The 16916-nt window shown below is 41.4% G+C and overlaps 1 protein-coding gene across 1 annotated transcript in view; it reads right to left on the reverse strand.

Moving 5' to 3' along the window:
* Positions 1-16916, reverse strand: part of sorcs1 (sortilin-related VPS10 domain containing receptor 1) — a gene marked incomplete at its 5' end in the record, with an annotated part of 203738 nt that overhangs the window by 15481 nt on the left and 171341 nt on the right. Inside the window, 5 exon segments of the mRNA XM_080881344.1 lie at positions 2791-2924; positions 3540-3726; positions 4765-4936; positions 8313-8426; positions 15470-15603. Coding sequence (XP_080737470.1) covers positions 2791-2924; positions 3540-3726; positions 4765-4936; positions 8313-8426; positions 15470-15603 — 741 coding nt within the window.

The following is a 16916-nucleotide window of genomic DNA, read 5'->3' on the forward strand; positions in this document are numbered from 1 at the left end:
AGATTTTGAGCCAAAACCTCCTTCCATCAGTGAGAACTTTGAAGATGAAACGAGGCTGGGTCTTCCAACATGACAATGATCCAAAACACACCGCCCGGGCAACAAAGGAGTGGCTCCGTAAGAAGCATTTGAAAGTCCTGGAGTGGCCTAGCCAGTCTCCAGACCTCAACCCCATAGAAAATCTGTGGCGGGAGTTGAAAGTCCGTGTTGCTCGGCGACAGCCCCAAAACATCACTGCTCTCGAGAAGATCTGCATGGAGGAATGGGCCAAAATACCAGCTACTGTGTGTGCAAACCTGGTAAAGACCTATAGTAAACGTTTGACCTCTGTTATTGCCAACAAAGGTTATGTTACAAAGTATTGAGTTGTATTTTTGTTATTGACCAAATACTTATTTTCCACCCTGATTTACGAATAAATTCTTTACAAATCCTACCATGTGGATTCATGGATTTTTTTTTCACATTCTGTCTCTCACAGTTGAAGTGTACCTCTGATGCAAATTACTGACCTCTGTCATCATTTTAAGTGGGGGAACTTGCACAATCGGTGGCTGACTAAATACTTTTTTGCCCCACTGTATCTCTTAGACGGAGTGAAAATTTAAAACTGATTTCTCTGACAAATTCATGCTTTATTTAAGCAAACTTTTCCTCCCAACACCAGTTTTAAATTTTCAGGGTGATTTTCAAGTTTAGGGTGCTATTGCATCTCATCTTCATACCACAGTGGGGGAAAATGACTCCAGGAATCACCTGCAGCCTTTGAGCAGATACACCAACTTTATTTATCTATTGAAGAACTTTGCTGTGTTTGTCCACTTTGTGGTTGCGGTAGCATGAGATGCTGTTTAGCCTTTTACATGTAAAACCTTTGAATAATGGCTAACTGTTAGGAAGTCAAAGCAGCACTGCTGTGTGTAGTATGGTGAGAAGTGTCAGTGTCTGACAGCCAAAGTTCTTGTTTGATGATGACGAACATCACTGCTGACATCACTGCTGACATCACTTACTAGCAACCAGCTGACCAATGGTGAGTTGCAAAGCTAACCCTAAGCAACTATAGCAAGCTAACTTGGTGCATTAACATCATAGACCTGATTTTCTTCTTGTATCAGGAGTTGTAGCTGTGGAGTCAACGTTAACCTTGTGGTCTTATTTACATTTAGTTGGCTAACCTCCCACTCATGAATCATGAGGGATCCCCCGTGCTAAGAGCTAAGCTAGCTCTTTACATCTCCACAATACGTGACAACTTAAGCACTTTGAAAGCAACTTGATCAGACAGTGATACACATGGCAGCACTATCCTAATAGGTCACATCACCATCACCAGTAGCATTTATAATTTTTATTTTACCTGCACCATGGCAGTGAGAACGTGCGAGGATTATATATTTTACTTTTAAAAAAAAAGTTTTATATCTTCTGCCAAGACCAATGCCCTTTTTTGACAAAAAGTTTATCCATGCTCAGTTGTTGGGCTGGTACTGTGTTGGTATAACTTTAATGTGGGAATATGCTTTTGTTTGTATGATTTGGCACCCTCTTGTGGCCACAGTTGGTACTTGGGAAGTTGTTATGCCCAGCTAGTTTGCTACAAGTGCTCAGTGGAGGTGAAACTTTTGCCCACGCATGCCTGTAAGTTTTCATTACATACTATAACCTTAACTATCTGATTTGTGATGCATGTGTAATGTGCATATACTGAGTTACTATTTCAGCTGTGTGGTCATTACTCATTTGTAAAGCTACTTGTGTGCTAGCGACTGTATATTAGCATGTGTTTGCTAACTTGCTATGATCAATAATGCTAGTTAACTGAAGGTGATGTTTATGTTTAATTTAGGCAACCTTAAGATTTATGTTTTTTGCTGGTTGTCATGAAAACTAAGTTTCAATTAGTACATTATGTATGTTCAGTGAATGAGAAGGTAATTATCTGTTTTGTGTTTATTTAGTTTTACAAAAAGAAAAGAGAAAGGAGAGTAATGAAAATGGATAAAGGATACCATGTATAAGAAGCCTCAGTAACATGGCCTGTAAACTGGAGATGCAGATCGAAGTAAAGAAGAATCTCAGTTCAAATCATTCTCTTCTTCTCATTCTGTTCACTGTCTGTCAAACTGGATAAGCTAAATCACGCCCACATCTAGTGAGGACAGAACAGGTACTTTTGGCATAATCACGCAAATACTCTGTTAAATGTAAACATAATGGTCACTCAATCCACCAGCAAGGTGGAAGCTGATTAATTTTATTTTGTAAACTGCTTCTGAATTGCAGTGTTTCCAGAAGTCTTTGTTCCATTTTTAAACTGTCACGTTTCGCTATTCTGAACAAAATCCATGCAGATCTTTTGTCTTCAAAGGCCGATATCTCCAAAGCTGTGTCCCCCAAGCTGAAACTATCCGCATGGCTAGATGCCGCAAAGGGATTAACAGAAAAATATGTCTTTTCTGACCCTCTAACTCTGTGTGATTGATCGGCTCTGCCTGACTGCAGCAGGCCCTAGAATTGGAGGATTTTTACACTAACACTAAGATGCTTTCACTTCACTGGTTATCAGTAATTAAGGTACTATGTGAACAGGTCAGCACGTTCCACCATTTTTATTGACGCTGATTAACAAGGCTACACATTTTCCAACCTGCATGCACAAAAATAGCTCCACAAAATAATGATTCTCACATTTTGGACCAGAAGAGTCAGCAACCTACTTAATTGCAAATGGGCAAAAGAAGAAGAGAAGTACTGAGAGAAGTGGTGAATTTCTTGAGTGCGCTGTACCTCTGTGTTATTTCCGATCCACCAGATGTAGGTGACCGTTCCCACTTGGCCGGGCCACAGAACAGCAGTCAGGTTCACTTCCTTATTCCTCACAGCCACAAATGGAGCTGAGAGATGGATATACTCCAGCTGACCTACTCAGGCACACATATACATCACAGTGTGAACTCGACGCTCTGCGCCACAGTATGTGAAAAGAGGATAAAAATAAATGAAATAACTTTGTTGGTTCAAATGAGGGGAAAAAAGAGGGAGGAGATGGGGTTTATAGGTGGGTAAGGAGGGTGAGTTTGTTCAAGATTCGCTCTTGCTCTGGGACTGCCGGCTGCCATCTGTGTACTATTTTTCATCCGTGGCACTCTGGAGCCTGCGGTGGCTCTATTTGTACGGTTGGCACATAGGATTGACAGACTGGTAGGGGCAACATTGCTCCCTGATCAATAAGTCAGCTCCGTTACATCTGTCACCCCTGAATACACGGGGGGTGGTCAGCCCTGTTACGTATGAGGTTGCCGTGGCTTCTGCGGGCTGAGTGGCTGCAAAGCATAAGCTGAACTGAGTAGAAGAGAAATGGGATTTATTCTGTCTCACTTGTTTGTTTGGCTAAGGGAGGGGAACATGTTCTGTGAAGAGATAAAGGATAGAATGTCGTACAAGCAGGAAACAGCAATTCCATAGACTCTGATAAAAAGTGGAAAGAGCTGAAACGAAGAGCACAAAAACATCTTTCACAAAACTCGGTATCTCACATGTGACATGCAGGTAGAGCATGGCGGTCTCTGAGCCCAAGCTGTTCTCCCCGGTAGCGGTCACTCGGTAGATTCCCACAGCTTTGTAGATGTGTTTGATCCCCTCCTCGATGGAGCTCACGTTGGAATATGTAAGAGCGTGGCCATCTCCAAAGTCCAGAGTGATGCTCGTCCTCGCCCCGTCACCCTGAACAGGACAAACACTTCCAGGAAATCTGCAGGTATGGCCTTTTATGAAATATTCATTCTGGTTTGAGCTGGCTTTTATTACATTTGACCAACACAGAGCACGGTTTTCCTTCTAGGCACAATAATGTAGGTAATGTTTATCACACTCCCTGCTAAGGGCTGCGATTGTCAGCGTGGTCACTCAGCTCAGTCTCATTTCCAAGGCGTGTAATACTTTTGTCAGACACTGACTTTACTCCAAAGTTAACAGTGTCAATAGTGACATGGATCTCAGTCCTAGCTCATCATGTACGGATGCTTGTAAAAGACACTGTGACTCACAGTTTGCACACTGTCAACTTTTTCCAACAGGAGCACAGGTCACGATCTGCTGCCTTTACATGCAGACGCTGTCACCCTCTCAGAGGACAAAGGATAATTTCCAGATATAAGAGTTTCACTGCAGCAGATAGTAGTTACTATCTGTATTACTAATTATTAATTACTTTGCTTTACGATCTGCATTTAAAAACAAAGACAATCCGCACAGCTGACTCTATAATCACAAGGAAGTCCCACCTAAAAGAAACTGTGCTACTGCATTCAGGACTCCTCAGGCTGGCAGTCCCTGTCTGAGTATCTTCTTTGTTTTCAATGATGATGAGAAGTAACTTGAACCCTAAAGCCTAACACTACTAATACGATAACACCTCTTAGGATCACTAATTGTGTTGATGTGTAACTATGTCAAAGTATGTGAGTACTTTTGGTCATAAAAAGCAAAAAAAAGGTGTAGAAAGGGAATTTTTCTCCCTTTAAACATGTACGTTTAGTTTAGAGTGTGAACACAGGAAAATATGAGAGGATACAGCACAGTCACAGCTGAGGATGCTGGTGTTGCTATAGAAACAACCCAGATAGCCATTTCCAATCTAACTGTACATTTGAAACAATTCACTAATATTTGCTAACAGTTCTGACTTTGCCCTTATTTACACTGTAAATATAATGACACTGACTCTGTGTGACTTCATGGGAAACATTGGATACAGCTCACCTCCTCCAGAAAAACAAGAAAGGTGACATTGGTGCCTAACACGGCTGTCAGCGAACCCTCACTGGTAACCAGGTGGAGACCTTTGGGTGCTTGGATAGGACACTGCTGCCTCCTGGCTGTGTACTCTGCGCTCACACCAGCTGTACAGTTATTGGAGACCACTTTTCTGTAGCTGAAGGTGGAAAAGCAAATGAAACTGATTAGATGTGCCATCAGACAAACACAAACTTCATATAAGGTTCGTATAAACTTCTCTTCGTATAAACTAACCATATTTATGTTTAAAATAACAGCAGAGCCTAATCTGTCTGCACTTCCCTCATTTAGATTCACAAGAAAACTTAACAGAAAAAAGGAAAAAAAACTTTTCAATTTGAAGTGCCAGCAGTGCTGTTTGTGTAGTGAGGGGCGTAGACGCTAACACAAACAATGTGCCCTTTGACAGAAACTCTAAAATGTGGTGGGAATGTCAATGTTCCTGCAACAAAGAGCCGTGCTGAGGCTCCTTCAGAAATTTTAAAAAGCACTTACCCTGATTAATGTTCTGGTGACAATGAATGTGCCATTTTTGCCACAGAGATATTGTGTTGCATGTTTTCTTTAATCATGTTGGTTGTTATACATATTCAGAGTACAGCATTTGATATTTTACAATCCTTACTACATGTCAGAAAATTATATGTTTTCTAGATTCTAGTTTTCTAGTTAGAGTTAGCTTTTGCTACCTTGCTGATCTTTAATTTTTTAAAAAACAAATAAGCAAAAAGAAAAACACATCAGCTGATCTCAGTGCCAGCCTCAGCAGGTTACACACTGCTCACCAATTTCTCATCCTGTAGGGAGCGCTGTTGAAACTGTTGCACAACTGCAAGCCACTCTGCAACCCACCTGTTTCATGCTGCGTCTGACTAATTAATATCATGTTGACTGTCACTAACAGTGCTGCTGACGTGCCTCCCTTAGGCTTTCCACATATATATGTAACTGAAGGCTCCTAATGATCCCCAGCAGCGACCTTCCCATCCAACTACCAGCCAATAACCTGCCTCAGTACCACATGGAAGCTCCTGTCAGGCATCATAGCAGCTAAGATGAACAGGCACGTGGCTCAATACATGAACCACGAGTGCGACACAGAAAGGAATTGGCAGGAATACCAGAGAAGCTCAACACCAGCTACTGACAGACAGAGCAGTTGCTCGAAATTGAAAGACCAGACTGACCAACCTGTGCACTGCCTGGATTGACTACAAGAAGGCCTATGACTCGATCCCCCACACATGAATCCTCGAGTACCTAGAACTGTACAAGATCAACAGGACCCTAAGAGCCTTCATCAGGAACTCAGCCCTTGGTATTTCTTGCCACATGCCCACTGAGAGAAGGACTCAAGAAGATGTGGAGGGTGAAGGTAACACTGGTCCCAGAGGTAATCGGAGCACTCGGTGCAGTGACCCCCAAGCTAAGCGAGCAGCTCCAGCAGATCCCGGGAACAACACCCAAGATATCTGTCCAGAAGAGTGCAGTCCTAGGAACAGCTGAGATACTGTGCAGGACCCTCAAGCTCAAGGATAAAACACCATCCAAAGAAGCTATATATAATAGTAATAATCTTATTTTCATAAAAGTTAATCCATTCGAATAGAATAGAAAAAAGTAGCCCTTTATTGTCATTGTACACCTACAATCTTTTTTTTTTTGCAACTCAAATCTTTATCAATTTTTTAAAAAAAGTGCCTTGTTTTACAAAGAATTAAATATTTACATTTACATGTGTTCAGAAATGAAAGTCGGTTTCTTTTTGGATGAGAGACCAACTTACACCCTCCTGACCCTCCACAACTGTGCTGGAGTGTACAACCTACCATCCATCCATTAATTCACCTTCTTAACCACTTATCTAGCTGGAGCAACAGGAGGTGATAGATTATCCTAGCTGACACTGGGCAAGAGGGGAGGTACACAGACAACAATTACTATTCATCCACACCTCTGACCAATTTGGAATCATCAATTAAACTAAAACACTAGTTTCTGTTAGGAACTGGGAAAAAATTCAATCTCCACACCTCTAAACCACCCGTGTGCCATTCTAAAGAGATCACACACAAAAACAGCATCAGGATGCACCGTCTGGTGTCTGGAGTGCAAGACATAAACAACCAAGTCGGATGGATACAGCACCGCAGCTCACTGCTGCACAAACACGGCTTCATGGCCATGCGATCAGGACAACACAAATGTTTCGTCTTGTTACAATCACATTTATTTCTGATTGCAGGGATGTGATCTAATTATTTTTCCTGACATTTTCTCTATCTTAAAAGGTTCTGTCAAAAAATAAATAAATAAATATTGAGAAAAAGAAAATTATGTCTGGTGAAAACGACACCAGATAATGCTAACATGTCACCAGGCTGCCAAAGTTATATACAGAAGGGCAGTTCCCTGAATAGTTTCCTGTAGACTTTGAATACTTTTTGCTTTAAAATTATTTTCTCGCTGCAAAAAAAAAAAAAAAAAGATACACATAGTAATCTTAAAGTCTAGTAATGAACCTAAATGGTAGATTTCTGCAGCTGAGATCGCAGAGTGACAACTTTTAGTCAAAGAAATAATCATTAATCCGTTATGACCTTATAGTCATTATAGTAATCCACTCTTTCCAAAGCAGACTTTTAGCAGAAGCAGTTCTTATTCTGGGCGTCAAATACGCTAAAGCTAGCATAATTCAAGTTTTCAAATTTGTATAAAGCCTTCTTCACATTTCTGAATTCACAGCATGACAAACTGCCCCAGCTGTCACAGCGAGAGAGGAGTTATTGCAGGGCTAACTCAGAGAAACGGCTTTCATTCATGCTCCCAATCACACTTTCAGGCACTTTAGAAGCACAAATGAAACTAAAGCATAGGTTGTTGGGCTGTGGGATGAAAATCACACGTTAGCACAGGAAGAATATGCAAGCATCGTACATCTGATCCCCAACAATCCTACGTGTGTTCTGGGTAAGATGGTGAACATCTATCGCCATCAGTTTTATTCACAATACCTCTGCTTACGTTTTCCTAAGTGAACAAAATGGACTAGTCCCATTATTGTTAACATTTAAGACATTTTTTAAATGCATTTCTCCTGAGGACCATTTAGCTCTGAGCTTTAATCCACACTGTGATCATCAATGTTAAATCAGACTTTTTTCCTGGGCGCTTGAGTTATTTTTGGAAAAAGCCACGGCACTTCACACACCCTCACACTGGATTTGGCATTGAATTTTTCATTCATCCCTCTTTGAAATTCTTGACACAATTTTCACCCAAAGAAGATCTTTTTATTACCGGTGCTTTATCCTTGTTGGTTCATGATTGTTTTTTAAAAGTGCAGGTTTGATCATTCAGCCCACATTTTCCTCGGCCCGGCCGTGTCGTCCCTGAGAAACTAATTAAAGCACCCTGAGCTATTCGGCTCAAATGCACCATTCATTTTATCCAATCCCTGCGAGTCGCTGCTGAGACTGTGCATGCTGATTCTAGTCAGCTCTCATCCTCACCCGGTGCTGTTAAGGAAAGTCATCCCCGTGGTGCAACTCCTGGACATCGATGATGGATGGAACCAAAAGGCAGGGGTGCACTTGCCGTCCGTCCGTCTCTCAAAGCCGTAATCACTGCAACGATCCGACAAAACAGACGCCGTCATTAAATCGGGACATGGAGGAGACAGCGTTTGGAAAATTCAATTTGAAAATTAGATAAAGGCTGTTACAAGTGTGACACCTGCTTATAAAATGGCTGATAATACTCACAGGGAAATCAATCAAAAGTTAATAAAATATTCTGAAACCGAAAGAGGCTCCATATTGTAAGATCATTTCAGATTGAAATTCAACATGGAACCTTAATGTCATCTAAGTATCGACTTCAAAGGAGCCGCAGCAGCTGCTTCTTCGGTGCTCTTTAAACACAGCCCACGAGTTGTGCCATAAATTAAAAGGCAGAGCAGCGCTGTGTCCCCAAAATGATAGGGACAAATTGCCCCAATTAGCGCGACATGCACACAGATGCAAAAGTGTTGTGATTGTTAATGAAAGCTATTAGGCTCAGTGATTTATGGTTTTGATAGAGCTTATTTCAAAAGCAGTCCTCCTCGAGAGACCTGCAGGTATGGGACCAACGTGAGGAAAAAAGAAATACGCAGGAAAACAAACATTAAAACTGCTGATAATTCAAAGAAAATATTTTTTGTCTAATGTAGAAAAACATTCTCTGTGACTGCAGCTGTGATATCAGGAGTCACCAGCACAAAGGCAGGTGTGAAATATCATCTTTTTTTCCACTGAACACTTTGTCCTTTCAAGAGGTGACGATGCCACACAGTTATGGGAATGACTACACACACACACACATACACACACACACAGTTATGGGAATGACTACACACACATACACACACACACAGTTATGGGAATGACTACACACACACACACATACACACACACACAGTTATGGGAATGACTACACACACATACACACACACACAGTTATGGGAATGACTACACACACACATACACACACACACACTCACACACACACACACAGTTATATGTTTGAGCAGCTAACTGGTTTCCATTTAGCAGCAGCAGCCACCGGGAGAATGTGCCAGAGCTGCTCTGCAATTATAATCTGGAGGATGTTATCCTTCACGGTGATCTCTTATCTTTTAATCCCTCACTTAAACCCAGTTTCCTTAAACCCCGGGACATATTGCAAATGCATCTCTACATCTGATAAGACCAGGGCTCTGTGCCAAATACAGGGAAATACCTCGCGTAACAATTAGCCGCTGCTATGTGTTGTTCTCTGTCCTCCAGGTGATGCCATCATACCCTCGGTGATGATGTATGCGAGTGTCCCACATAACAGAGCCCACGCTTTCCTTTGAGTTACAAGCTACTGAGAAACCAAACGACTCTGATCCAAGTGCCACAAACAGAAGCTTCTTGTGCACGGATGTCAGCAAAGCAAACAAACAGATGGCAGCAGTGGTCCAGAGTGGCAGTTAGAGTGATGTCTGGGAGTCCAGCATGAATGACTTTAACTGCCATAATTATAAATTATGTCAATTTGTTTTCAATATGTTATTTATTTCCTTTATTTATTGTTGTTCCTTTTGGGGTAGGAACTAAGTTTCATTCTGTGTTGTGCACAGGCGCCTTTAAGTGCCGCAAAGTACAGTCTAGAAAGCATGTGCAAAGAAGCTAAACTGTAAGTTGACTAAGTCACAAGAAGGAATAAATAAGCTGTTTTAAAGTAAAAGAAAGCTGTAAAGAAGAAGAAATTGGGAATTATTTTCGTTAAGTTTTTGTTCCTGAAGCGGACTCATTCCCTCAGTTACTTGCAGCCAGCGAGGTATGTTAACTGTGTTTGTGTATCGCGCATTTGTTAACTTGGGTTTAATGTTTATTTGTAATTTTTATGTTTGGTCATTCTGTACTTTTATGTAATGACAGTTTGACGGTGAATTTTATGGTGGTTTGGAGGAGAAGTGTGACGGAAGAATAAATCCATCTGTGAATGAAGAACCGTGGTGTTGTGTATTAACTGGAGGGAATCATACTGACACTACAAACATCCCCGCCCCTCCCTGAGCCTGGTTCTGCTGGAGGTTTCTTCCTGTTAAAAGGGAGATTTTCCTTCCCACTGTCGCCAAAGTGCTTGCTCATAGGGGGTCATGTGATTGTTGGGTTTTCCTGTATCTATTATTGTAGGATCTACCTTACAATATAAAGCGCCTTGAGGCTAGAGCAGGGCGATATGGCCAAAAATATTTATCACGATATATATTTGAAAATTTGCGATAACGATATAACTGACGATATAATTGATGCGAGACAAAATACAACTCCACAACATTACTAGCGCAAAAAGACAACCTTCCATTTATTTTCACTTAAACAAGAAGCTGGTTTTTATGTACATTAAAGCTTTATAAAAATGTAACAGTGCAAATGCAAATTCCTTGCTGAAAGTTTAACCAAAAGGCATTTCCAGTAGAAATGGGCTGACATATCCTGAGCATAACCATGTATAATATCCACTGATCTTAAAAAGAGGTGCTTTGCAACATTAAACTGCAGTGTGCAGTACATATTTTTTGCACCATAAGGTGCACGGGATTATAAGGCACATTAAGCGAAACAAAGCAGTCAGATAAATTAAACTTTATTAAACTCATTCTTCTTGCTTCCTCCACTTCTGTACCATTGATTCATTAATGTTGAATTCTCTGGCAGCTGTTCTATTCCCATGTTGTTGCAGTCTATTAATGACTAACCTCATATTGTGGATGGATTATCTCAGTTGTTCTCCTGACTGAAGTTTGGTCCGTTTACAGTATCCTGCCATGTGATTGCATTTGTCTCTAACCATGAAGAACCTTCACGTTAACTTTTATAAGTGGAAAAGTGTTAGTGTTCGTCCTCCAGCTTCACTGTTTATGTTATGCTAACATAGCTGTATCGCTAGCGATCACGTAGCACATCATTATATACCAGCTAGCCCAACTTCAGTAACCCTACAAACGTCACTGCTGTTTAGTTTCCTGTCTTCATTTATGTTGGAAGTGATAGCAGAACTGTACGTTTGATTTTTTTCAGAAATCTCTCAGTCAGAACATGCTATATCATGCTTAGGTAACTAGCGAAACTAGCGAGCTAACTTCCGCTAGCTTCCTGCTAACGTCTAACTCCGTTAAATGTAATAACTTTAGTTTTCATGGATGCCTGGAAGTTAAACTTCATAGTTACACCTGGTAAAGCAGCAATGCTGATCGTTTTATTAAAGATGAAAGAATTTAGACAGTTTTTAACTCTAAGTGATGCTGCAGTGTTGTTTGACCTGAAAAATACGGAGTTTAGGACCCAGATTACTCCCAGATTTAAGAGCATCTTAGTCCGACAAATATGACAATAACAACGGCCGCTTGCATGTTCTGCAAAAAAATGTGCTTTGTCGTGTATCTGACGGACAAACACCAAACCAGTTCCACATCACGGAAGTTGCACCATTTTTACAAACCAATTCTGGTTCATCTGTTTCACTCAACAATCGGCCATGTGCGTATGAAAACAAAGGCACTGCGCATGCGCGTTTTACTCCCATTCTATCGCGATATTTCATTTTCCTATCGTTGCCTAACATTATACCGGTATTACCGTGAACGGTATAATATGGCCCAGCCCTACTTGAGGCGACTGTTGTTGTGATTTGGCGCTTTATAAATAAAGCTGAGTTGAACTGAAACACCATACAATGAAAAATGGGACGGGGCTGATGGGTGCACTAATAGTGTGTAATACTATGAGGGGGACACAGTGTCATTCCTGAACTTAAAGCTCTGGCTAGTTTTTACTTCCATCTGTGGAGGGAAGAAGCAATAAGAGAAAAATGAAACACACTCAGTTTTACATTTATCAAACTGTGGCTCTGTCTGCTCTCTTCTCTTTCCCATCACCCCCAACCAATGGAAGGTGAATGGCTGAAATCCAATAACTGTAATAAAGTAGATTATTCTACCATTTGCTGGTAAATTGTATTGCTGGGTCACTCAGTAATTGACCTTGACAGGGGTCATTTATTTCAGATATATTTTAATGTACTTCAAAGGTCCCTGTAATGACAGGCATTACAAACACTTCATGTTACATGTGAACAGCCATCTTTGAACAGAGGGTGGGGCTTACCACACCAACTGTCTGTCATCTAGAATCCTTCCCAGACACCTTAACACCCACTCATATCCTGGGCCATTTGACCTCAGTAAATCACATGATAGGGTGTGGCCAGGTGTCACAGTGGTTCCACCCGAAACCTTGATTTTGACCCACACCTGTTTTCACACCTTGGCTCGTGTGATTAAGCAGAGGATCAATAAGGGGTCCACAACCCTCCTGGGGGACGCTCCCATAGGCCTTAAAATCCTAGAACTGAAGAAGCTTCTCGGATGAAACGTCTTCAAGGAAACTTAAAGAAGTCCAGACGCTTTTCTCTCCGAGCTCCTTAGACCCGCTCTGCCGTACCACCTTACAGAAATTACGGTGGCTTTGTGTTAAGTTTGCCAAGCCCAGGCAACTGTGATGTAAACATTCCTAACAACAAGTATAAGATATTTTGGTGAGGTTTGCGTTTAGCAGCAATATTTAGACAACACATCTGCTGTGGCTGGTTGGGGGTGAGTGAAGGAAGACAGAAAACACAGTATAGAAAAGAGCCAGAGATCAATAAAAACTAATAATTAAATGCAGCGTGGTGTATAAACACATAGTGAGTGAAAAGGTGAGCAAGAAAGATGCAATGCATCTTGGGAAGCTTGCAGCAGCCTATGTTAACCCAATATTATATTATTATATATAACCCAATATTGCAGAGTAACTATATGCTTTAGCAAAAAGAAAAGTTTGAAGCCTAATCTTGAAAGTAGAGATAGTGTCTGTCTCCTGAATCCAAACTGGAAGCTGGTTCCACAGAAGAGGGGCCTGAAAACTGAAGGCTCTGCCTCCCATTCTACTTTTAAATACTCTAGGAACAACGAGTGATATTGTACATGAACTATAAGGTCTTTAAGATAAGATGGGGCCTGATTATTCAAGATCTTGTATGTGAGGATTCAATTCTGGATTTAACAGGGAGCCAATGAAGGGAAGCCAATACAGGAGAAATCTGCTCTCTCGTTCTAGTCCCTGTCAGGACTGAAGGCTTTTCAGGGAGTTTCTAGAACAGCCTGATAATAATGAATTACAGTCGTCCAGCCTGGAAGTAATAAATGCATGAACTAGTTTTTCAGAATCTCCAATAAACCTTTAGTATAATTACTGGAAAGTCTTTTGTAAAGAATTCATATTCTTCAATAAGATTAAATGCAATATTTTTTTGCACTACAGGCTAGATGTGGTTACAGGAACATTATGGTTTAGGTTAAAAATACCTCACTGCAACATTAAAATTATATTTAAAGCTACATCTAAAGCACTGGGTACAAAACATCATTACCAAATACACAGTAAATCATATAACATGTAATATTTTTAAAATACTATCAGCATGTTTTATCAGCTATGACAAAATGTAAAATTCATAAATACAATCTAAGAATAGATAAACTAATGAATATGATGAATCCTGGTACTGCTAATGATTATTAACAATAATGAATTATCATTGTGTGTTCACAGTAAAATTCATAACCTGTTAACATCCACCAGATGTCAGTTCGGGTTAGGCTACATTTTGGCCACATGCTCAACAAGCACAGTTTGCTTTGAGGTCTTTTTTTTTTTTTTAAGGTTTAACAGGTTTATTTACAGGAGTGTTCAAGGTCAAAGGCAATAACAAAGTGGATGGTAAAGTGTTAAGAGTTCCAGCAACTTTGGTTTAATATTGCAGGCTTTCTAGTGCGCGCACACACACACACACACACACACACACACACACACACACACACACACACACACACACACACACACACACACACACACACACACACACACACACACACACCGAAAAGGGCTCACAGGAGTCAGACTTCTTAGCAAAAACAAAAAACCCAGCAAAAACACAGAGAATCCAAACACTCTGACGATGTCGAGTGTTTACTCCAGCTGTGTTTTTCTTTTTCTTGTTCAAGTCCTGATCTCTCTGGCAGCTTTTACAATCAGAATTATGATCTGAATGCACTGTGTGCCAAACACATTTTGCTTTTCCAAGAGCAGCTCTATAAATTCTCTACAGGCTCCTCTTGTTTAGGGTGTTTCTGTTTACATCTTCATTTATATTCCTGTTATTTCAGTTATTCTATTATATGTGGTATACAGTATGACAATGTCTAAGGCAGGACAGGGAGAGAAAAATAGAGGATTGGGGAAGACATAATAAAAGAACAGAGTACAAAAAGAAATACACAATGTATCGCCAACTACCGCACCTGTAAGAGAACAAACATACAACACCTGGAACACAGACACTCAAAAACTCACAGGTAGCACCGACACAGCCACGTGAATGGCTCTACCCACTGTGACCCTACGCATGCATGTGCTGTATGAGGGAGAGTGTGTGTGGGTGTGGGTGTGTAAGGAGAGAGCCAGGAAATAACTGGCTCAGTAGGCACCCCCATCTCCCACACCCAGCCACGGGGGGTGTAGGGTCTGCAATGACACCACCCAGTCCGGGGCCTCCACCCAAGACAGTAGACCGGAGTGTTCAGATGAGTCTTGGGACACACACAGGAAAAGGACAAGACACCCTGGTCTGGGTCTGGGACAAGCTGCACTCAGCAATGTATGCTTCCTCACCTGAGAAAGCCCACCCCACCCAAGGGGGCGCAGACCAACCCCACGCAAGAAGGGTCTTAGCCAGAGACCCCGGGAACCAGGGCCCCAGGCCCTGTAGCCGGACCCACCCAGAAGAGGCCAACCCGCCACCACAAGCGCCCCACACCCCAAGACCGTTAGAGAGCACCAACCCCAGTCCCCCACCGCCACCAACTGAGGCAGAGACCCAGGCACAGTTCTCCAGCTCCCAGGGAGCCACCAGAGCCCAGTAGTCCCAGATTATACTTATTCAAATCTGATGAATTATTAATGCACAGTTTAAAAGTGGGGATTGTAAAGTGTTAGCACATACAAAGTGGACTGAATGAAAATTAAATACTGACCATTCAAAGTCAGCCTCTGTGCAGTCGCATGGTGCCGATGTCATGGTCACTGAGTATGTCTTTCCCATAACGCACCTGGATGTGGGCTTCAGCTTTCGGTAGATTCTTTTGACTCCCATCAGACACGGCTCACCCTGCAGGGTCCAAAAACAAAGCCAAGCGGAAAGAAACAGAGTTTGAAACTGAAGTGATTTTGTAACTCCGTATCCACAATAAATAACTTACAGGATACAATCAGCCATGTGTGCAAAGAACACCGTTCTTGTTCAGCGCATATTTACGGGCTCGTGGCGTGTGGCGTGCTCAGCTCAGCAACTGTTCCTCCGTTGCAAGCGTCACACTGTCGAATGTGCTGCTTGAGTTCTTTTTTAAGGGATTTTTTTGTGATATTGAGATGAACGACTGTGAAGGAGTTTCAGCTGCAAACGCTGCCAGAACCTAATCCATTTTTAGCCACGTGTCTATGTGTGGGAAGTGAATATAAAATCAGTCGAGTACAAAAAGATGTGAAGATATCAGCAGCCTGTTTCCACTGCATCCTTCATCCTACACTGCTGCTCTCTTTTTATTACCACAACATTCTGTCTTTGTGCATTAGGTGTCACTAGTGAGATGGCTAAAAACATTCTTGCCAGCATCCACAAATACAACTGCCAGCTCCTTCCCTAACTTAAACACAAAACCTCTGTTTTCAGGTGGTGTTTATTTTTTATACCCACACTACATTTGGGCAGTTTAGCCCTGTAATTGGCTTGGACTCTTGTCATCTTCCATGCTATATGTTTTGATCATTAGCCTGCTTTGAGCATATGGGTGTCTAAACCAATTACAGAAGTGGGCCATGAATAAAGGCAAGCTTTAAACGTCTGGCTCTGCTTCAGGCCCGACCAGGCTGAGGAGCTTTCGGAGCAGGTTTAACGTATGCTGGGAGGTTCACTTAAAGCATGAGGGAGGAATCGTAAGGATTCTGCGCTGGGAGGTCCCCAGCTTCACAACACAGCAAAGCTGAAAGCGTACAGCGAGGGGCTCTGAATCAACCAAACTTAAGAACTTGTGTTTGGAGGAGATGGTCTCCACAGACTTCAGAATTCCTTCAATGAATTTACTTCTCATTAGGAAATAATAGTTCATTAAGTAACAAGTTTAATTCCTTTAAGTCCTGCCTTTTACTTACTACCATTTTATTCCATGATTCCTAATCCTAATTTGAAAGCTCTAACCCTAACATTTCAGAATATTGGAATTTTGGCTTTTCAAGACATGCAGTCAAAGGGGAAACTGTCTATAATTCAAAGTTATTTAGTTTTTCTGCTAAACATTGCACTTGGGGTTCGTATAGCTAGGGTACTTAGACCTGGTTTCATAATGATGTGTTTTACTGAAGCAGCTCATTAGTATACTTTTTAAATTAAAAATCATTTTAATAGTCTGCCTCTTTGAAATGTTA

This window comes from Rhamphochromis sp. 'chilingali' (assembly GCF_963969265.1).
Source record: "Rhamphochromis sp. 'chilingali' genome assembly, chromosome: 4".
In the NCBI taxonomy this organism is placed as follows: Eukaryota; Metazoa; Chordata; class Actinopteri; order Cichliformes; family Cichlidae; genus Rhamphochromis; species Rhamphochromis sp. 'chilingali'.